General features: G+C 40.9%; 1 protein-coding gene across 2 annotated transcripts in view; it reads left to right on the top strand.

Annotated features, from left to right (window-relative positions):
• Positions 1–22,706, top strand: part of ME1 (malic enzyme 1) — a 336,698-nt gene that overhangs the window by 186,802 nt on the left and 127,190 nt on the right. For both annotated transcript variants that reach the window (XM_084622076.1, XM_084622077.1), the window contains one exon: positions 2,613–2,716. In XM_084622076.1, the coding sequence (XP_084478202.1) occupies positions 2,613–2,716 (104 nt within the window). The remainder of the gene's footprint in view (positions 1–2,612; positions 2,717–22,706) is intronic.

The raw sequence follows: 22,706 nt of genomic DNA, 5'->3' as shown, positions 1-22,706 counted from the left end.
TAAGACAGATAGGAGGAGAGTCATAAGACAGAGGTATGAATGCCAGCGGAGAACAGAGATTCAAGATGTAGAGTGTGGTTGACTGTCAAAAGCTGCTGGGAAGTCAAGGAGAAGGAGGATGGAATGCAGGTGGTAAGATTAGGCTATTGACTAATCTGTTCCCTTCTGCACTGAGCAAAGTAGCTTAAATTCTGTGTAATTTGTATAATTTCCTTATCCTCTTGATCCTTGAGGCTGCCATTCAACTACTGAACTTTCATCAAGCAATAAAAGAACTTCCTTTGAATGTAATGATAATTTTTTTAACTGGTACCCAACTGACCTTTACACAACTTCAGTGCAATATAGCATCAGCTAGTCCCAAATAATTCAGTTTCCATCAACATTTCAGAAAGGCATTTGAAATTAGTCTCTCCAAGACCCACAAAAACAGATGCTGTCATCAGGTAATCCCACAGTGCTCAGGATGAAAGCATTCTCAACAGAAGGCCCCAAGTTGTAATACTCATTACCACAACAGCTCAGGATGAGCCCAAACCCAATTGTGTTCAGATTGTTGTGTTAAAATATCCTATAGTACCAGAGTGGAAGAACATCCTGGCACTTCTCATAGATAGATTGGAGGCAAAAGAAGGTGTGATAAAGTCAGTCGTGACAGATATAAGAGAGTGGTGGAAGGCAAATATATCAGCCTTAGATTGGTGAAGGACCTGTTCCCTATGAGCTGAAAAAAAGTTTACCAAAGGTTAACTAGAGACACCTGAGGCCAGTTAAGGGCTACCAGTGACCTTTAAAAACCTCTCTTCTGATGAGAAAGAGGAGGACACAGATGAGAGACAAGCTGCAGCAGGGGTAGTGGTAGCAGCAGGAAGGAAAGGCTGTCTCCCCACCCTATAGGGAAAGAAACTAAGGTAACAGCTGCTTGGGGGGAAGGACTGGAGACTAGGAGCCAATATAGTAGGGTAATACCCTGAAGAAGGGGCAGGGAAAAGTATTTCTGTTTGCATTATGAGGTTGGGGGTGTGTGTTTTTGCTTAAGAGAACTTCTAGCGTCCATCCTGAGGCCCGCCATGTAAAAAAGGAAAAATAAAGCCAGAATGAAGAAAAAAATATTCTGGAGTCAGATTGGTTTATGCCAGACCACCTCCCACCATATAAGGAAGAGAAGCTGAGGCTGATGAAGTGAAGGAGGTAACCTGTCAAAAAGGAAAGAACAGAGTAAGGTGACCAGGCGAGAACAAACATAGGGCTATTGATAGTGATGGGGAATGAGAAAGGAAGTCAGATACACCATGGTAGGGTGCAAGTGTCTGAAATGATAAAAACATGAGAATAAGAGGAAAAGAATTTGCCAAGTTAGCTACATTGCAGGTACTGTGTTCCTCAGACACCTCATCCTCATTAGTTAGCTGTGAATAGATATATGACCAAATATTTTGCTGCAGCAAAATGTATTAATTTTGGTCAAAAATTGGCTGAATAATTTATCCAAAGCCAAATCTTGATACACATCTAAAAAGTATGTACATTTCCTATAACCAAGTTTATTAAAGAAATAAATGCTTCTTTTCACTGAATAGTTCTCTTGCATATTAAACAGTTTTTCATATAGCAAGAGAAATGATTTAACATTGTTGTTTTTCTAAAGCTGAATAAGAACTCATGGTTTTTATTCTAGAAAGTTTTGATCATGACATTTTGCTACTTTTTCCCTAACATAAGAATTCCTGAGCAGTGAACTTGTGAACATAAAAAGTTACTGTGTTAGTTCATCTAAAACCAAAGCAGAAGAGGCATCAAAAAGAAGCAATTATTGGCAGATGGCACAGCTGCAGACTGACTAACAGTTTGAACTCAGTTTATACCAGGAATCCAAATGATGGGACTGAGCATCTTGAAACCATATTTATATGGACTGGTGCCATAGCAAGACAAATCATACCTCTTACAGAAACTAAAGAGCCAAGAGTCTGTGACAGATCTGTAATAATACGGAAATATAAGTCTGTATTACTGGTAGTTTGGTCTTTTTTTTAATGACAACATAGCTACCAGAACATAAAATGTGATATGCTGCCTCTGAAATACACTGTTCATTGAACAAGAATAATCCAAAACCACAGAGTTTTAGCTTAGTTTAGAGGTGGGCAAGGCTGCACTTGGTTATTCTCTGTGGAATGGATACCATGCATGCTGGTACTCCAACATTATAATCTAAAACACTGTATGAAACCTTAATATATGAAAAGCAAATTTTATGAGGAAAACCAGTATTTGCCTTTTTATGTACCTCCTTTCTATTCTTTAAACTAAGAGAAGTATTAAAAAAGGAATATGATTTATAATAGGGTTCTGACTTATTTCCATCAGTACTAGAAGTTGTGAAACCTGACTTAAACCTTTACTTCTTCTCTTGGGAATGACACAGATTCATTCTATTGCCCACATGATACAACTGAATATTTCTTCAATCTTTATATGCTAATGGATATATATCCCATTTATTCCAGTTAATTCAAACACTGTGTTGTTCTCTCTCTGTCCTTGTTTTTATTAGACTGTAAATAAAAAGTAACTTTTGTTTTATTAATAGTTTGTACTTTCTTTAACAGGAGTTGCTAAAAGATCCCTTATATATTGGACTGAGGCACAAAAGAGTTCGGGGTCAAGCCTATGACGACCTTCTTGATGAATTCATGCAAGCTGTGACTTTCAGGTATGCAGTATGTTTGTGTTCGCCCACACCAGTGCCTCCCGCTCTTCAGCAACCCTGCTGATCAGCACCTCCCCCTCCCTTCCCACACCTCCCGATCAGCTGTTTCATGGCATGCAGGAGGCTCGGAGGTGGAGGAGAAAGGGCACAGCAGGCTCAGGGGAGGGGGTAGGAAGGGGTGGAGTGGGGGCAGGGCCTGTGGCAGAGCCAGGGCTTGAGCAGTGAGCACCCCCCGGCACGTTGGAAAGTTGGTGCCTGTAGTGCCAGGCCTGGAGTCGGTGCCTAGACAAGGAGCCGCATATTAACTTCTGAAGAGCCGCATGTGGCTCCAGAAATAACCTTTCCAGGTTTGGATTGAGGCATTAGATGGCAGCCTAACAATTCCCCCACCTCTTCTTTTCAATCTCTGAAACTATAAAGAGATCTGATCCCATCTAGCAGCCTGTAAGATGGGCTCCACTACTGCTGTATTCCGAGTCTTGTCTATTTCTTGTGCCTAGAATGCACCATGTGCATTTGAAATCCCAGAACTATTCAGATTTTGCAAGGTGTAGAAGAATCTGTCAAGTACTCAAGTGCAAAGAAAGGGTTGTCTCCAGGAGCTTCTGCAGTGAGGCCCAGCAGAAAGATTGTCAGACCTGCTGCCATGTGGTGTCATAATTTCAAAGAGATAAATTAAGGTGTGAGAAATACTGGGGTACAAATTTACTGATTCAGTCCAGTCTTGAACAAGTTTGAGACAAATCATTTTCCATCTTGAACCCAGGAAACATGTTTTGGGGTTTCCTTACATTATTTTCTCTCTCCAGCCAGAAGAGAGGATATATTCATTTCTGTTATTGAAGAGTACCTGTCATTGACACTCAGAAAGTGCACTAAATTAATTCAAACAAACAAACAAAGCCACTAGAGATCAGACAATATAGCGAAAAAATGGAACTTTAGCTAATCACCTATAGACTTTTTGTAGGCTCCAACAAGGTAACGTGTTAGCTGTGATTTTACTGCATGGTACAAACAGGGGCATTGCACCAAAGCAGGTGTTGGCTAGTGTCTCTTCAGGGGCCCTACAAAGAGGAAAAAAAGGTAAGTTTTTAGTTATGTTTGTGCTAAATGCCCCTTGATGGGTCAGTGGAGTCATTCAGCACATAAGGTTTTTGTAGTTTACAATTAGCATGTGAAATATTATGTAAAACTGATTACGATTCCCAAGTAAATCCTCATATATTACATTTAGTAATTTAAGCATGGTGGAGCCTATCAAGCAAATGTAGGTGTTTTTGACTGTTATATAATGTAAATAGTAAAGGACATGTGGCAAAACGTCCCTTACTCTATACAAGTTTCACAGGAATATTTTTAAAAATATAAATTTTGACCTTGAAGTACTATATGTGGGCAGCAATGGATGTAAGTCTATAATGGACCCAGGTCCATCAAAACGTTTCCCCCACTTCCCTTTAAACTAACCAGTGTTGGAGAAAAACACAGTTCTCAATCTCAAGGTTGGGTGCAGCAAGTCAGATACACTTTATTATCTCAAGCAATTGCACAGAGGGAGAGAGTGCACTAGGACACAGGGTTTCCCCCACCTAGGCAGGTCTCTCCAAGATAAACAATTAGAGCAAGTATTTATTACAGACAATAATAAGCAACAACCGCAGTTTGTTTATACATATTCCTTCATGATCTCTTATTTTTCTTACCATTTCTCTTCTAGTCAGCATTCTAGTCTTATCTAATACAAGGTCGCAACAGCCTCTTTCACAATTGTTTTCCACTCGCTTTGCACTATCCCTGCTTCTACAAATCTCGCGTTAAAGCTAGAGTTAGCCTGACTCCTGCTCATTTCAGAGGCCTGCATCCAAATTCCCTTTATCTACTTCCACACCAGAAAGCCAGCAAAATGAGCAGTGTATACCAACTTGGGGCTTGTGCAGCTGCTGCCTTTCTTCCTTTCCCTCAGGTCCTGTAATTGTGACCTAATGGCTTCAGAAGAGGTATCTTGGGCCTATGGTGCATTTTCTTCCTATGTAGTACATCTGTTATGGACTGACTCAATGCTTTATTTGAGGCCCTTCCAAAGCAGGGTGAATTTCCAAGGATCCTGTCTTAATCAATAACTGCATTCAGGCCTATCCTAACTTAGCTCTCCTTTTTTTTCTTTTTTCGTACAGAAAGTCATTGCTTTTTATAACTAAGATTTGGAATATAATTTTGTAATTCTCAATTTTCAAATAATGATATCAGAAATTTATCCAGAATAATTTCTGTTCATTAAACATTTGGAGGTCTAGTGTTCCTTTGGGTTTACATACATAAAACCTGTTAACGGTACTGTTAATGATCAAAATATCGGTCTTCACTGAGTGAGTCTTGAGCCATCAAGTCCAGTGCCGTTGTCTTTACTGGACCCTGGATGTAAAGATAATCCCGACCATCTCAGTACCATCGGCTCCAACAGCAGTGCAAGTACTGACAATAGGCAGCTTGGCAGAATCAGGTTTTTTTATATATAATTGACAGATAATATAGATGTTTATTGTTAAGGATTTTTTATTTTTATCTATTTAAATTTTCACAGTTGCGAGCAATTATGTGGGGTGGGGGGGAAGGTCAGACATTAATTATTGAAAGACAGTAGGCACTGAGATTCAAAAAGTTAAAGCTATAAAAATGGTACCCCTACTCCAGCTCTACTAATGCTGGGATCGCAACATGTTTTATAAATGTTAAGGTGGGACTCTAATAAGTTCCCAAGCAGCATTTTTATTACTTTGCTTATCTGTAAATTTTTATTTGTATTGGTGGAAATATTCTCATTGGTTTGTGCATCTATAGTTGCAACCTTTATAAATAAAAATCTTATCCTTCCAAGCCTAATAGAGGACTTACCTGTCTCAGTGCCTTGATTAATGAAACCTTCATGGCTGCAAGGGCTCTTATGTGTCTCCCTTTACCAGACTCTCCACTACTACTAATGGTCTATTATTTACCACTATGGGGTCTTTGGCACTGTTGCTCCCGTTAGTACAGTAAGTGAACTTGGCACTGTCAACGCAGGCATTTCTGGCATGGTTGGCACCAACAGTGTTTTCAACATACCTGATGTAGTCAGCACCACAAGCAACTCTGCTGAGGTCAACTTTGCCAGCGAGATCAGCACCATTGGAGTCTTCAACGTCATCGATGCTGTTAGACCTCTTCATCTCATACTGCTGTATATAGATCCCAGGGTGTTTCCCGCATCAAGAGTTCCACAAACCCAACAAGAATGACCCCTCCATTTCCTGAATAATAATACATTTCCTCTTCAGACTGAATCTGAGAGGTGCATGTCACCATCCCAGTCTTTCAGGTCACCTTGTACACGTCATAACAGGGACACAGGTTTTAAGGACTGTGGATGGTTTTCCTACAAGGAAGCCCCAAAATGGTGCCCTTCACCTGGGCACTCAAATTGTGCAGTACTCTGCATGGCCATACTGGTAGCTGCCCATACCAAGGGATTTGAGATTCCCATAAAAATCTAATACCATAAGGAGGTTCCCTTTTCTAGTCCAAGAAACCTCTCACCAGGCTACCCTGACTGTTTCTCCTCTCATGGGTTTGAATCATAATGAGCACCCCTGGATGTCCCTTCACATATTTCCTCCTCATCTCCAGTTGGAACCGAATGCTCCATCTCCAGAGTACTTTAAGGTCTTCCTGGACCTAATGAGAAACATGGCCACTTCTTTAGGAGAATAGGTGGAGCTTGTTCAAGAAAATCTGCACAGTAGCCTCAATATTTTACAAATCCCTGTTCCAAGAGGGGTTGCCCTTTCCATTAATGAATCCTTGCTGGAGCAGTTGAAAACTGTTTGGCAGACTCCAGACTCTACCATCTGCAGCAAGAGATTGGATAGATGCTAACAATTACCTCCAAAGGACTTTGATTATTTTTTCACACATCCACTCCCTGACTCATTGGTGGCCCTGGCTGTCAAGGAGTGCTCCCTCCAGTTTCATCCCAAAGCTACTTCTAAAGACAGGGAGCTCAAGAGACTAGATATGCATGACAGAAAAGCTTAATCCACAGCACAGCTACTCTGCAAATGAGGGTGGCTATTATCCAGCTCTCCTGTCCAAATATAATTTTGTTAACTTGCTAATGCTGTAAAATTTTTAGACAAACTACTAGAGGAGTATAGGGAACAGTTTATGGTTCTTGACTCGCAGCAAAAACATCCCTCCAGGCAGTTATTGATGCAGCTGATATGGCTTCACAATTGATGGCCACTGCCGTTGGTGTGACATATTCTTTTGGCTCCAGGCATCTGGAATTCCAAAGGAGCTGCAAAATATAATCAAGAACTTGCCTTTTGAGGGATTTAAGCCGTTCTCTGAAAAGACTGATGCCTCCATTCATACCCTGAAAGTCTCCAAGCAACTGAGATCTTGATGAGTTTACATCCCAAGCTCAAAGGAAACAGTTTAGACCTCAGCACATCTACAAATCACATTTCCAGCTGAGATTCCAGGACTCTCCTAAATGGTGATCTCTACCTTCTTGACGTTGCCAAATGGCTTTGTCTCAATCATGCCCTTCTCATCAGACATTGACAGCCTCCCGAGAAGTCATCATTACTGCCTCCTCAAGGGCAGCATATCAATCTCAACACCTCCCTCCTTTTGGACAACTATCACTCTTTCCAGTGTTTGGAATGAAACATTGAACACATGGTTGCTCACGACTACGAAGGAGAGAGATATTATCCTGTTCCCTTTCCCCAACCTCTGTTCCTTTTCAGGGACCCATCTCACAAGATCATGTTGCTTCAAGAAATTTGGTCTCTTCTGGAATTGAAAGTGACAGACGTTCCTTGTCATCACAGAGGGAAAGGAGTCGATTCCTGTTACTTCCTAATTCCCCAAAGGTCTGGGGGTCTACGTCTCATTTAGGCCTCAGGAAGATGAACTGCTTTATCAAGAAAATCAAGTTCATGATGGTTACCTTCACTTACACTATCACTTTCCTGGAAAGTGGAGATTGGTATGCCACCCCTGATTTGCAGGGTGCATACTTCCACGTGGCAATACATCCTGGCCAGAGGAAGTACCTCTGCTTTATAGCAGGAGACATCCACTACCTGTACACAGTGCTCCTGTTTGGCCTGTTTTCAGCCGCAAGGATCTTTACAAAAATGTATGGTGTGGTAGCAGCACACCCGTGCCTCTGAGGCGTCCAAATTTTCCCTTACCTGGGCAACTGACTCATGCATAGCGCCTCAAAATGTCCAAATCCACAGCAGCATCCTCATTATCAGACTGCTATTCTCTCATCTGGGCCCAAAACTGAATTTAGACAAATCCGTTACAGCTGACACCGCATATAATGTTCATAGGAGCAGGTCTTGATGCCATAATTGCAATGGCCTATCTGCAGTCAATGGGTCTCAGTACATAGTTGCTCTCTCTGAAGGCCTGAAGTCTAACACAACAGCAGTGCATTCCTGTCTACAACTACTGGGCCACATGTCTTCTTGCATGTATGTAACTCCAGATTTCACCTTGGTTGTCTGCGCGCCTGGCTCCATTCAGTCTGTCGTCTGACCAAGCATCCTCTGAACTTTCTGGTTTGCGTACCTGAACTGGTTCAGTCCCTGAACTGGTGCTTGGACCTTCACAGCATGTACAAGGGGGTCCCTTTTCTGTCTTCAGAGTTAACTGGAACTCCGGTTACCGATGCGTCTGCCAAAGGCCAGGGGGCCGGCTTCAGTCAACTTTGAGCACAACTCTGTGGTCAACCCAGGAGATCTGTGTATTTAAATGGGCTGGAGATTTGTGCGAGTCATTGGGCCGGTGAGACATTTATGTCTAACATCAAGCACAAGGTGGTGCAAAGTGCTTATAGATGACAACATTGCCATGTTTTATCTCAATAGGCAGGAGACTGCTAACCTGTGCATCAGGAACAAAGTTTTCCGGAAAGCATTACCTCTTTCAGGAGTGAGGAACACCATGGTAGATTTCCTCAGCAGGAATTTTGTAGACACCATGAGTGGTCCATCAGAAACGACATTCTCCTCCAGATCTTCCACCAGTAGGGATACCCAGAAATAAACTTTTTGTTCTTCGAGTAGTGTCTCTATGGCTGATCCACATTAGGTATGCTTGTATCCCGGTGCCTACAATTGGAGATTTTTGGTAGCAGTGCCCATTGCACCGCACATGCACCCTCCTGCTCCCCTCTCCCCGCAGCCTCATGCGTGTCACCAAACGGCCCTCAGTTCCTTCTCAACCTCCCTTGGCCTGAGAGGGAGTCCCTAGCAAAGCCCTTCCTAGAGAATTTCCTTTAGTGCTTTTCATGGTGATAGTGTTTCCGTTAAAATTAGATAGCTAGTCATTGCTTCCGTTCTCCTTTTCTCTCCCCCACCCCTGTTTTTTCCCCGCTTTATTAAAAAAAATTCCTTAGTTCTTCCTTGTTACACCTTAGGTTAGAGTAGTGATTCCCTACCTTCTTCCCTTCAGGGAACTTATCCCTGCATGAGTTTATGCTCAAATCCCCTGGGTTCAAATGGTGTTTCTCCTGCTGGGAGGCAATCCCTGTGAGCAATGGGCATCCCGGTGCATTCTTTGCTTGAGAGAGGCGCACATACCACAGAAGAGCACACGTTGCCTCAAACTGAAGGCAAGAATCCAAAAAGCCCATGAATTGAAGCTAAACTACTAATGATGAAAAGCTCACTGCGGCCAGCCTCAGACCCTGGTCCTGGCATTCCTCCTGGACAGTGATCTCCATTAGCACCGACATCTGCCGCCTTGTACTCTCCACTGCCTATGAAGAGAAAGTCAGCAGACTCCTCACGCAAAGACACCAAGAAACAGGCTCCAAGTTCACCCACCAAGGAGCCATCTAAGAGAAAGAGATCAATAACAAGGTTGGTAACCTCTGCACTGACTAGTACAAGATTCAGTACTTATGACTCTCAGGGGACCTCTGGGACCGGCACTGATGGTAAGTCCAAGGACCCCAAGAGGGCTGGATTGGATAAGATGGCACCATCAAGCAATAGTGGCAAAGAGAAGCCCAGAACCCCAAAGGCGGTACCGATCGCATCAATTAAACACTCAGCACTGAGCACCTCAGCACCGATGAGACCACCTAACAGACAATCTGGAGAACTCAGGGTAATTCCAGCACCATCAGCAGTGATGCACATGCCTCCCATGGTACTAATGCAAATGCCTCCAACAGTACCAATGATGCTGATGGCGGTACCACAGATTCCGAAAAGATTTGCATTCCCCACTGGGGACTCAAACACACTCCCCGAGATCCTTTCGATCGCTGTAGTTTTTGTGAACAATCACAGAGATTTGTAAAGCAGCAACCTGGGCATCAGCCCATACATTTACAAAGCACTATGCAGTTGTGCAAGTCCTATTATCCTTAACAAATCCAGCTCCGAAACCCAGCCATCCAACACGGGGCACTGCTCTACAGTCACCTAATGTGGCGCACCCACAGGGATAGTATTCAAAGAAGAAGTGAAGGTTACTCTGTACAGAAGTTGAGATGCGTGTCCCTATGGGTGCTTCGCTACCTGCCCACCTCCCCTCTGCTTTGGAGTTCAGACATAGACTCTGCAGTAGAGAAGGAACTGAGGGCAGTTGGACAGTACAGCACTATATAGCCACTATGCACAGCGTGAGACTGGAGGAGGAGTAAATACAGCCCAGCTGGCCACTGCTACTGAAAATCTCCAATCCTAAGTGTAGGGACACAAGCACATGTAATATGGAGCACCAGTAGGGAGACCTCTCAAAGAACCTCAGTTACTGCAAAGGGTGAGTAACCTTCTCTTTGCTACCAACCTGTACAACAAATGCAAGAGGTTTAGCTCCATGGTGGGCTGCAGTCCTGGTTCATTAAGAGATGCATTTCTCCTCCTGTGGACCAATCCTCTGCTAAATGAGTTTCCTCCAGTTCCTCTCATCCCAAGGGTACCTAGGAAGATGAAAACAGACAAAGCCAATTTAATCTTAGTGGAACCAGCGTTGCTAATGCAGCACTAGTTCACGGACCTCTACCAGCTTTCAATCAGACCACCTATAACTTTACCCCTAGTTGGGGATCTCCTGTCTCAGAATTAGGACAGGTTTCTGCATTCTAATCTTGCTGCCTCACAGTGTGGATGAATTCTGGTTAAATGCTTGCAAAAAATTGTTCTGAACCTCAGGAAGGATTCCACTAGAGCCACATATGCAGCTAAGTGGGAGAGATTTTTCCGTCTGGGCATGATCGTGCTATTTATCACCCTGTAGATCAGACATTAGCCATATACTGGATTACTTACTGCATTTTAATTCATCTGGCCTTTTAGTTAGCTCTGTGAGAGTTCACCTGGCTTCTATACCTGCAGTTCATCCACCAACAGAGGGATTTTCTGTTTTCTCTCATCTTGTGGCATCCAGATTTCTGAAAGGCCTAATTAACGTCTACCGTCCAGTATCTGACTAAGTGCCATGTGACTTTAAGCTAGTTCTCACAACCATGTTTCTTGATTATTAGCAATATACATGTATACATAATATTTGTCCAGAAAAATCCAAATGATTTACAATCTTGGTAAGTGTGTACACACACCCCTACCTCTAACTAGCAACTTCTTCAGCCTTCACTGAAATACAGCCACTTCCATGACAGAAGAGCAGCTTGTTGAACAATGTACAGCAACACCCCAAAACAGTTGTGCGCTATGGGTGAGGTAAAATAACAATGGAGCGGAATGCTCAAGAAATCCAATTACAGTTTTATTATAATATATCTGGTCTATGTAATTCCTGTTTTCTTTCTGAGTTATCCTGTCTAAGTTTAAAAAGTCAGTGTTAATATGAGAATAAATAAAGACAGTCTCTTGGTTTGGGTAAGTATAAGAGGAAATGCTATTTTCTGTTTGTTACATTGCTACTGTTAAGTTATGCCACAGAGGGGAATGGATAAGGCAAATCAAATAGATTTTTCTTTGGGAAGCACTGTTCTTCTAGATATATTTGTATTGATTTAAAGATTATTCTTTAATTTAACATATATAGTAGGTGATTGGCAGGGGAATTGGGGCAGAGGGAGAAAAGAAATTTGGGTGCCTAGACATCTTGATTTCAGTTCGCTGATAGCCAACAGATGCGATGGGGGTAATATAATAATCTAAATATGGGGACTTCTTTAGTCATTTAACTACTTAACTAAAATTTGTATCTGGACCTGGTGTGGAAATGTGATGAGAACTCTAGGGCCTTTTATGTTTATTGCTTGGTTATGGCAACTTAGACACCATTTTGTATTGTATGTCAGCGGTTCTCAAACTTTAGCAACATGAGGACTCCCATTTTGATTTAAAATTTTTCGTAGACCCCCTGCAAGACCTTCTGCTCAGCCTCAGGCCCAGCCCCTACTCCACCCCTTCCTCAAGACCCCACCCCTCACTTCTTCCTGCCCCTGCTCCACCCCTTCCTCTTTCCTCCCTCTCCCCAGAGCGCTGTTCCCCGCTGTGCAGGAGGCACTGGGAGGGAGGGGGAGGAGTTGATCAGTGGGGCCCACGGACCCCCTGGAGCATCTTTGCGGACCCCAGTTTGAGAAACGCTGTTGTATGTTATACTTCATATTGCAAGCTTTACTAAAATTATTTTTAAAAATATATTTGAAAACTCTGTATAAATGACTCTTATAAGAAACTAAATATTATGGCTGTAGCATACTGTTTTTCAAAAATTAACAAATTTACTCCACTTTTTATTGTAGTTTAACATTAGTACATAACACTTGCAAAACTTTAGTTCTTCAGTGCACTCACCAAAATAAATTGAAGTTCACATTGCTGATGGTGCTGTGGATCCTCCGATCTATCCAAGCCACACCTCCTTTCCAGTGGTCCAGCCAGGGACCTTTGTGACCCCCCCCCAGCATAACTTAGTGTGCAGCTGTAATTTGTTCCAGCCATGCCCTCTCCTGCCCTCTATTCTGGGGCTGGAGGCCAGAGAGGGTGGCATAGAGCCAATAAAATTGGCTTTACCCCTCCTAGCAATTTCCATTTCCAAGTGGAATCCCCATCTGATTGTTTAAGCTAGCTTTTTGTCCCCTTTACACTACCAAAGCAGTGCAGAAAGGGTGGAGCTGGTCTGAGGATTGGGCACAGTAAGACTAGTTACATATGCAACAAGGCAACAGATTTACAAATTTAATTTGATTTACAAATTTGGTATGGAATGCTTCTGCAAACTTTGTTCAGTGACCGATCCGATTTTGAGGGAATATATTGCTATGGTAGGGGTCATCAGGTGGTGGTATTACATGTTTTTCCAAGTTATTTTTCTTAGTGTGCAAGCCAGTTTTTAGTCTTGGAAGCAATGCTTGTGCTGCAGTTACATTTTTGTTACACAAGGGCTTGATAGAGGGAGCAAGAAACAGTAGAGTTTGCTCTCTGCCTTGGTCTCCGATTAGTTGGTTCTTGAGCTGCTCCCTGTGAACCAAACATTGGTGTTGGGTTGAGATTCCTGAAAGAAAGGTTTGCCTACACTTCTGTTTCAGGACTGGTATGTGTGTAAATAAAGCAAGTTACACTTACAATATATCCATTTTACTGAGTTCTCCTCCACTGGGAAACTAATCTGCAAGGCTCCAGCATCTGCTACAGCTTGGCAAAGGGGCATGTGAGTGTTAGAAGAAAGGGTGAAATAAAACTGTAGAAAGAGTCTAAATCTACTGAATTTTAAGGACCTAAACGCTTTATTATTTCTGCATGTGAGAAATCTTTGGTTATCAAAAGGGAATTTATACAAAATGTTTGATCTGCTTTTTCAGTTATCCAATTCTGATTTTCTTTTCTCTCACATTGACATCTGAAAGACTGATCTGCTTCTCCTGGATCTAATAGCAAATATGAAGAAAAAAAAAGAACTATTAGAGTAGAAAAGTATGGAAGTGCCATAAATTGAAAGCTTTTCCCAGGGCTTTGATGGTGACAATATGTCATGAAAATCACATGACCTGATGAACGTATGAGAATTGCAAGGCAATTATATTTATTTATTTGACTGAAACTACTGAAGTTCCTATTGGTACCAGCCAACTCTATTTAGCACCAGGCAGTTTATCATTTACTACTTGTTCATATGAAAAGTGGTATATTTTAAATATTCCTTTAGCATACTTAATTATGTTATAGGGTATGCTGCTTTTTCATAAATAAAGGAAGGCTTTGTTCTTTTCTTGCATGAAAAATTTGCTGGAAATGTTGGCATGTCTACTGAAAGGAAAAGCAGCAAATTATAATGAGTCAGTAAAACAGAGCTGAGAAAGAAGCAGAACGTGCTCTTCCAACTATGCCTGTTGTGCATCATCCATCAAAGTTCTGTTTAGCATGAGTGCAAGTCCACTTTCTAGAGTTCATCTTTGTTTGTTCTCTTTCTGTACTTCTGTTGCAGCATATCAGTTTATATTATGCTGTGTATACTTTGGATATATACACATACTTATACTCCACATGCTATTTATATGACTCCTTTACAACTGTGGCTAGTTCTACAGACTAATTGCAGACAACCACATGATCAATAGAGTAATGTCAAATAAGGTTCCTTCAAATCTGTCTACTGAAAGGGCATATCTCTACATGCTCCCACCTTCTTTTGTTTGTATTTTTTTAAATTTAAAAAAGAAAAAATATAAAACTTGTAAAGGAAGGAAATGTCTTTTTAGCTACATTTTTTCAAAGAAACAAATCTTTCTTTTCCAGATTGATACAGCATCACATTCAATTATGTCACTGCCTGTGTATTCAAAAAGACAGTGTCTTCTAGAAACCAAGTCAGATTAAGATATAGTCTCCTAAAGTATAGTACTCCAAACCAAAAAATAAACCTCCTCTATCGTTTTCTATAAATGCTATTTATTTAAAAGTTCATAGATTAAAAATCTTACATGTCTACTCCCTACAAAAACATTCTGGTAGGACCTCGTACAGTATCCTTATGAGCTGAAACTAATGCAACACAGATATCTTCCAGATGTGTGTAGGCAGAAGAATATATCTGGATTTTTGTTGGCACATATGCAGTGAACAGCTTTAGTTTCTTTTCTCATTGCCAGCAGCTGCCCTCTCTGTGGGCATGTGCTATAATTTCCCTGGACATCACCATCTGTTTCTTCCTCTGGTGCCAGTATGGTGAAAGTGAATCATTTTGGAAAAAATATTTTGAGTGGAAGGAATGCCTTATATCATGAGAAAAATGGACACATTTCTTCACCATTGAAGAACATGACTCAAACTGGAAAACTGACTCAGAGCTGTTTTTCATATTCAGCCTCAAGGGGTTATTGATCATAAAACATTAAATAGAAAGAAGAATTTTTTCCCAGTGGCAGTTGTTTCTCTTAAATAGTGATGTTTATAGAGGAAATTTAAAGAGGAAGGATAGTTAAGTGGTTGGGGACTGGCTTCATTTCTTGATCCACCGGAGACATCCTGCAAATCCTTGGAGAAGTCACTTTTAATCCCTTTGTGTATCAGTTCCCCCGTCAGTAAAAGGTACCTCCCTACCTCACAGAAGATTGTGAGGCTTTCAGATATTCTGGTAATGGGGCTATATGAATATGTAAGATAAATATATATGCAGACCAGGAATTTAATATATACATGGAATCGGGGTGGAGACTGATAAAGATTAGGATAGAAGAAAGGCCTCTTTATAATCAGTAGGACTCAACTCTGATTATATGATGCAAGGTGAATTTAAAATGGCTGGAGCTTTGCATTGGAGAATTCCCCCTATGAATAGGGAATCTCCACCATTGTAAAGCTTGCAAAGGTAACTCTACCACCTCCAGGCTGGAATACCCTACTGGTGTAAGGGAGGGAGGGGGCATGGCAGGTGCACCACCTTACTCCCCTGTGCAGGCTACGTACATTGCAGGCTCCTGCACAATGAGGAGAGAAACCTCTGCACACAGTTGGGTAGGGAATGAGCTGGGAATGACCTTTGCTCTGCACCTCCCACCCATCAATGGCTGGAAAGCCTGCCCAAAGTGGGAAATATGCTACTAGACCAGTAGTAGATTATTACTTCTCTCTCTAGCAGCAAGAGAATTATGGCTGTTATAATCTAGACCTAAGTATTATCCCTTAGAACAATAGGAGCACAAAATTAACTCATTGTAGGAATTATTGTTTTCTCATTGTGTGTGACAGTAATAACTTTCAACTTCATTCCTTCAAGGCTGCAGATATTGGTTATAGATTCCAAGGCCAGAAATTATCATCTAGTCTGACCACTTTCACAACACAGGCCATAGAACTTGCCCAAAATAATTTGTAGAGTAGAAAAACATCCAATTTTGATTTAAAATTTGTCAGTGATGGAGAAATCTACCATGACCCTTGGTTAATTGTTTCAATGGTTAATTACCCTCGCTGTTAAAGGTGGTATTTCCCTTATTTCCATTCTGAATTTGTCTAGCTTTATAGAGTCACTGTTGTGAGACCTTGAAAATAACATCAGTTGTTTAACAGTTGTAATCAGTTTGATTAACGTAGTAGTTCTCCATTTCTTAAAAAAAAAAAAAAAAAGGAAGAACTTTGTTGTTTTTACTTTTAAGAACTGTAAACCAAGCTGGTAACAAATGTAATACAACATGCTTTGCATTAGATTCACCACAATGTAGTGATTAATTTCCATTAGCTTGATTATTTTGAATTATTCACAGATGTTAAGTGAGTTTGGTTTCACTTTGTGCTTACACAAAAATTTCCTTTTATGTTAGGTTATCTAACCGTAGAAACAGCTGTCTAGTTTATATATCAGAAAAATATACAGTTTTAAAAGGGATATTCATTTAATATTAGATTAGAATATATAGTGTGACTTGTAAGTAATTTCATAATTAAATTGGAAAAACCCTTGATTTTGGCAAGGAAATGTACTTGTAACAGATCAAATGAAAAGGTGACTGTGGCTGCACATCATTAAGGAGTGATTGGACCACTCAGTAATTCTGATAATATACACAACTAATTGTCAATACAGGTGTATTTGGGTACATTTTCCGTTATTTGCATTGTGTCCGCATAAGCTCGAAATGTGAACAGGGCAACTAATGGACCTGAAAATGTTAGAGCACTATGTAGAGTTAACAGAGATGGTACAGCCATGACTGCTTCTGAAAAAGCTGTTAACTGGCAGAGAATTTGCAGTTGACAAACTGGAGGTGGAGCCACTGGAAAGATTACCATGGCTATAATGCATCCTAAATCTGAGGGAGTGTGAGTTAAAAGACAGAGAAGCTATTGTGGAGAAAAACAAAGAGGTTAGGGAATGCCAGATGGGGGGCCATACATGGCAAACACCCAGAATATAGAGGGAGCCATCAGCACATCCTATTGTGTTTTTTGTTGTGAAAAAAAATGAAGAAATTTTGACCCTATTGTTCATCTGGGGAAATATGTGGCCTGGCTGAGGTCATGGAATACATGGGATGCTATAGGTAGCAAGCATATTGAGTCTCCTGTCAGTGAGGAGAATGGATCTTCTGGCAACTTGAAACTTAAGTCCTGAGTGGTTTGCACAGAGGAAAAACAAACAAAAGTGAGCACACCCTGAGTTGAAGTGAAAGGGTGTGCTGGGTGCAGTTTGTTAACTCTACCAGAGATATAAGGAAGGTAGGAATGAATCTTTGTAGAGAGGGAATCAAGGGGGTAGCACGGAAGAGGTCCCATCCCTAGGGACAGACAAATTCAAGGAGAGTTTGTTGCATTATTGCCTTGAAGTTGCTTCTTTTGAGGTTGGTAATATGGTTAAGTTTGGGCTTTAACACAGTCTATTTGCTGTTATGGATGGGGTTGGGACTCCTAAGCACCTGAGCTATGTTGCAGAGGCGGGGAAGTGCTGAAGCAGCAGTGCTTAGAGGCATCACATAAGACAGACTGCTTCCTAAACACTGTGCTGAGCATGGTGAGTAGTGAGACTTGCTGCATTTTAGAGAACTGTAACTAGTTCTTTGCCCAGTGTAAAAGGATGGGGCCATGGCCTCACTTACACACACTCCTCTAGCTAGCACTGGTATCAGACCCCACACTTTCCTGCATTTCCCAGAAAAGACTATTTGAAGTGTAGTCCTGATGTAGCTGCAGGTGAGGTAGAAAAAGGCTCCCTGGTGCTTTTCTATTTTAGTAAATTCACACAGAAACCGTTATAATTTGCCTTTGACTTTTGTTGTTTCTGCTGTTAAACATTTATATACAAAGAAACCACCAAAATCAGGGACCCATTGTGCTGGGTGCTGTACAAACCCATAGTATAAAAAGCCCAGTGGGCTTACAATCTGTAAGTCTGATACTGTGCTTTACAGTGCATAGGTGGTATGTTGATGTTGGATGATACTATCAAATGCTTTTGTCTTGGCGAAATTTATTTTGGGTAAATTTAATATAAAACAATTTGACTAGGGATATATATGTATTATTCTATCCCCTCCCTTCTCCTTCTACATCCTATCTCTGGATTGTCTTTTCTGCAAACACATCTTTAAATATAATCTTTGTGGATGACTCACAAGTTTACATTTTACTTGGAAATGGTCTCCCTCTATCAAAACCAAAATCTCAGATTGTCTTTCTGATGTCTCCTTCTGATGTCTGGTTATCAACTGAACTCTTGATCTTGCTATACAAACCCACCCCACCTCCTCCCTTTCCTTATCTTGGTGGATACCACCACTCTCCTCTCTGTCACTCAGACCCATACTCTCAATTTTCACCTGTAACTCAGTCCTCTCTTTTAATGAACAAATCCCAACTGTGTCTAAAACTTGCTGCTTCTTCCTGCACAACATTTCCAAGATCAGCTCACACTGCCCATCTCTACCCACACTGCCAAAACTGCTGTTTAAACCCTGATTGCATCCTTTTCTTTCCTCAAAAATTTATTCAAAATACTGCTATTAAGATCATTTTCCTCATTTGTTGCTCTGTCTCTCTCCACACACATACACCCTTAAAGCCCCTACACTGGGCTCCCGCTCTTCTACTGCATCAAACACAAATTTTTGGTTCTTATCTTAAAAGCACAATTTAGCCTTGCCCTACCTATCCTTCCTAAAATGACAAGGTTGGATCCCACTTTCACTCTGCCAATCATCTGATTCTCTGCCTCTTTGAGCACTTTTCCATATGAACCCTTACAAATCGGAAAAGCTTCCGGTCAAAATCCTTCAAGCTTCTCTTCAAAACTCACCTCTTCTGTAATGTGCGCAGGAAACTATAACCTCGTATCGGTCAGGCACGTGCTGAGTTGTGATTATAGCTCCTGACTAACTGAGAACTGAATATCCTATTATTCCATCCTCATGCCAACCCCCTAGTTTTCTCAGACATTATATCTTGTCTTTAAGACTGTAAGCTCTTTGCAGCAGTGAATGTCATCTTCCGATGCTTATAGAACATGGTAGCTTAGATATTACTGAAATAAGCATTGAATAATAAAGCTTTGAACAAAACAGAGAGAGACCATTATCTTAGCCATTATAGAGGAAGCTGGTAGCAACTCTTATATTTAAGCTTGCCTGGTACTTTTCATTAAAAAAGTATGTGTGTGGATTTTTCTTGGAGATGCTTTCACACCACCAGTGTTTGCAGCAGGCTTTTGATGTTTTGTAGGGGCAATGTCCTAAAGCTAGAGTAGTGCCTTGTCTTTGTTCCATGAAACCCCATTTTTGCAGAGATATAAACAGTTCAAATTGTCATTTCCCTCCTCTCAAATTTCTCAGAAAAATTGTCAGCTTGCCAGAGTAATAGCTAAACATAAGTATTCTAAAGGTAAATTCACGCCACTCCCAAAACCATAGAGCAGATGACAGCACTGAATTGGGAATGCTTTTGCGGGAAGGAGGAACATAGAGCCAGACTGGGCTGCCCCCTTCTCACCTGGCACATTGCCCCAGTACACAATTCCCTGCCCCATCTGGGAGTCACCATATAGGAAAAGAGCTCACCCAATTCCAGAATGGGGAGGAGACCTGGGCCACTCTTTTTTCATCTGTCTATAGATTCCACGCCTAGGACTCAGCACTTGGACCAACCCTCTGGGAAAACAGTCTTTTCCTAATGCCAGCTAATGCAGTTAGTTGTGTAATTCAAGTGGCAGCAGTTTGTACTGAACTGCTGAAAGTTCAGGGTTCCAATCCCAGTGATGAAGCAGAATGGGGAGTTGTTACAATTGCACATAACAGAATTGGGGGGGGTTACCTTTCTTTCATAAAAAAACTAAAATTACATTAAAAACTATATTAAAAGAATGGTTTTAGGTTGCAAAATCAAGCACTTGAAAGTTAGGAAATGCCAAATTAATGAATGCACACACAAACTTAATTCACCCTCACCCCCTTGTGCATATATACTATGATACAGTCCTTAATAACATGGTCACATACTATTTTTCCACTGGACCGCAGCCTCATTCAGTGCACTGGATGGACACAAGTGGCAGAATTAAAGTTACATGGTCACTATCTATGTTGGATTTCCTAACTCTTGAGTACTTGACTTTGCAACTGAAACAACACACTTTTAATATATCTTGTAATTATTAATTATATTATGATAGCACATAGAGACCAGATCAGGTGTTGGTCCCATTGTGGTGGGCACTGTATGAGTGTGAAAAATGTCCTTGTGATGAAGAGAACTTTACACATTTATGTAATCAAAAAGAACCAAATACCTACTGTAAAGAATAGGTTAACTTTTAAAGTTATTTAATTGTAGTTAGGAAGAGGGCATCATCAAGAAAGGAGTGTTGAAAGAAAATAGTAGTATTATATTGCTGCAGGGCCAAATTTATGATGTCTGATTATTCTGTAAGGAATAAAAACACATGCCTTACTGACTTTTCAGACACGGTAAATGACATAATAAAAACTGAATCTGTCAGTAGAGCTAAATCCTAACAGGATAGGCTGAGACTCTAATCAACTGAAGTTTATTTGTATAGAAGGAGCTATAATATTATTACAGGAAAAATTCTTAATTAAGTTCAATGGAGAAGTCTTGAAGAATCAATCTCCCATTTACCTCAAAGAAAATTAAAAACAATGAAACACACAAGTGCAAACTTATGGGGGAAGGGGAGGAGAGAAAGGAGAGAGTGTTTTTGATTTTATGAGACTCAGAATATTTAAACTGTATTTGGTTTTGATTTATGATTGTGGTGCCAGAGTGCCACTGTACTTTAAACCAATGTCATGATGTAGTCTTAAGGTGGACCTTTCTAAGTCCTATAAAATCAGCATGTTTAGTTGGATTTCTTTGAAATTTGGCACATTTGAGGAGGGTGTAGAGTAAGGTTAGTTTCCCAAATTTGGAGTCCTTTAAACCACAGATTCCAGAGATGAGAGCCCTGAAAAAATAGCCATTTTAAAAAAAGTCTCAGATTTTTTTGGGTCCAGAGCAAGATATATAACTATTGATGGGATGTGGATCAGAAAGATATTAATCTGTTGAATTTTAGCCAGGATAGTACATGGCACCCATTAAATCTTTGGGGGACCCAAACTGAAACCTGAATTTAAGGAAATGTACATTTTTTACACTGTGCAATCACCGATGCAGAAAAACAGCTAGAGTATTTCCATGCCTGCCATTTTTATGTTTTAAACTGGACTTTAAGTGGTCTAGAATCTGAGTGATTATTCAGATTTCTTTGAAATTTGGTGTGATTCATGGTGGTATGTGGTAGAGTTAGTGATCCAAATTTGGGATATTTTGGCCCAAGGAGTTCCTGAGTTACACCTCTCTCTCCTTGAAAAAAAACCCAGTTTCCTCCTTCTGCTTTACTACTAAAATGAGAGGTACTATTGATGATTGGATGAATTACGGATATCTTGATGGCTGTGAACTCACCCTTCAATTAGTATATGAAGGGATAAATTAATCCCAAATCTCCCACCCCAATACAAAAGGAATTTTGAGTTGAGTGGCTGGAGGCTGCTACAATTTCTGAGTCATGAGTGGCAAATTCATTTTGGAGGGAATGTAATCCAAGTTCTTTCAGAGAAAAACTAGAAGTGTGTTTCCTGGGAGGGGAGGGGTTATGGGGGAGCGGAGGAGTGGCAGAATAGTGGGAGAGGCAGTGACGGGAGGAGGATATATGGGGATGGATGGTAAGGGAGGCAAAAGAGATTGGGAGCTCCACTGAACTTCCAACCTTCCTGCACCCCACAGATCTGCCAGTACTCCCCAATCACCCGGCATCTCCCACAACTCTGCCAGCACACCCAACGTTGCTATTAATAAGTGTTTGAAGAAGATTAATTGGGAAATTAGACAGTGCCAAGGGCCAGTGAGTTTGTGTATATTGAAGTATTGCTTGAACTGGATAGAAGGCAAGTGGCAATGGGCAACCATTTTTCCCCCTCCCTTTAATAGTGTTATGTGGAATCCTGTAGGTGAGAGTGAATGGATTGTAATGGGAGGTGAAGAGTTTGTATATTTCAGCAACTGTGAGGCTGTCAGAGTAAAGGTATATGTATTAATGGGCATACTTGGGCATTCTGAAAGAGGGCAGAGTTGTGGTTGCATGTGCATTGCCTGGTTTTCAGAAGTTTGAGTTGCTCAACTCAAAATTCTGCACGGGAATGATATACAAGCAAGCAACTGTAACTCTGAGTTAACATTGGTTTTTGCCATTGAATATTTAATAAGAGTCTGTGCCTGTCTGTCTACAATAGCATGCAACCATCTCTCAGACTTGCTTTTCATTCATTCTTAGTCTAATAGGATTGCACAGTATCCAGTGGCAGTGATTAAGTTAATTATAAAACATACGGAATTGAAATATTAAAATATGAAATATCTCCTCATAGTTCTGATCCCTAATCTACTGAAATCTGAATAAAGGAAGCTAAATCATCACCATCATATGTGGGTGAAACTCAATTGTGTTGAATTTGGAATACAGT

Source organism: Lepidochelys olivacea (genome assembly GCF_965140295.1).
Source record: "Lepidochelys olivacea isolate rLepOli2 genome assembly, chromosome: 3".
In the NCBI taxonomy this organism is placed as follows: Eukaryota; Metazoa; Chordata; order Testudines; family Cheloniidae; genus Lepidochelys; species Lepidochelys olivacea.
Note: the sequence above shows the minus strand (reverse complement) of the source record. Positions and strands in the feature narration are given on the sequence as shown.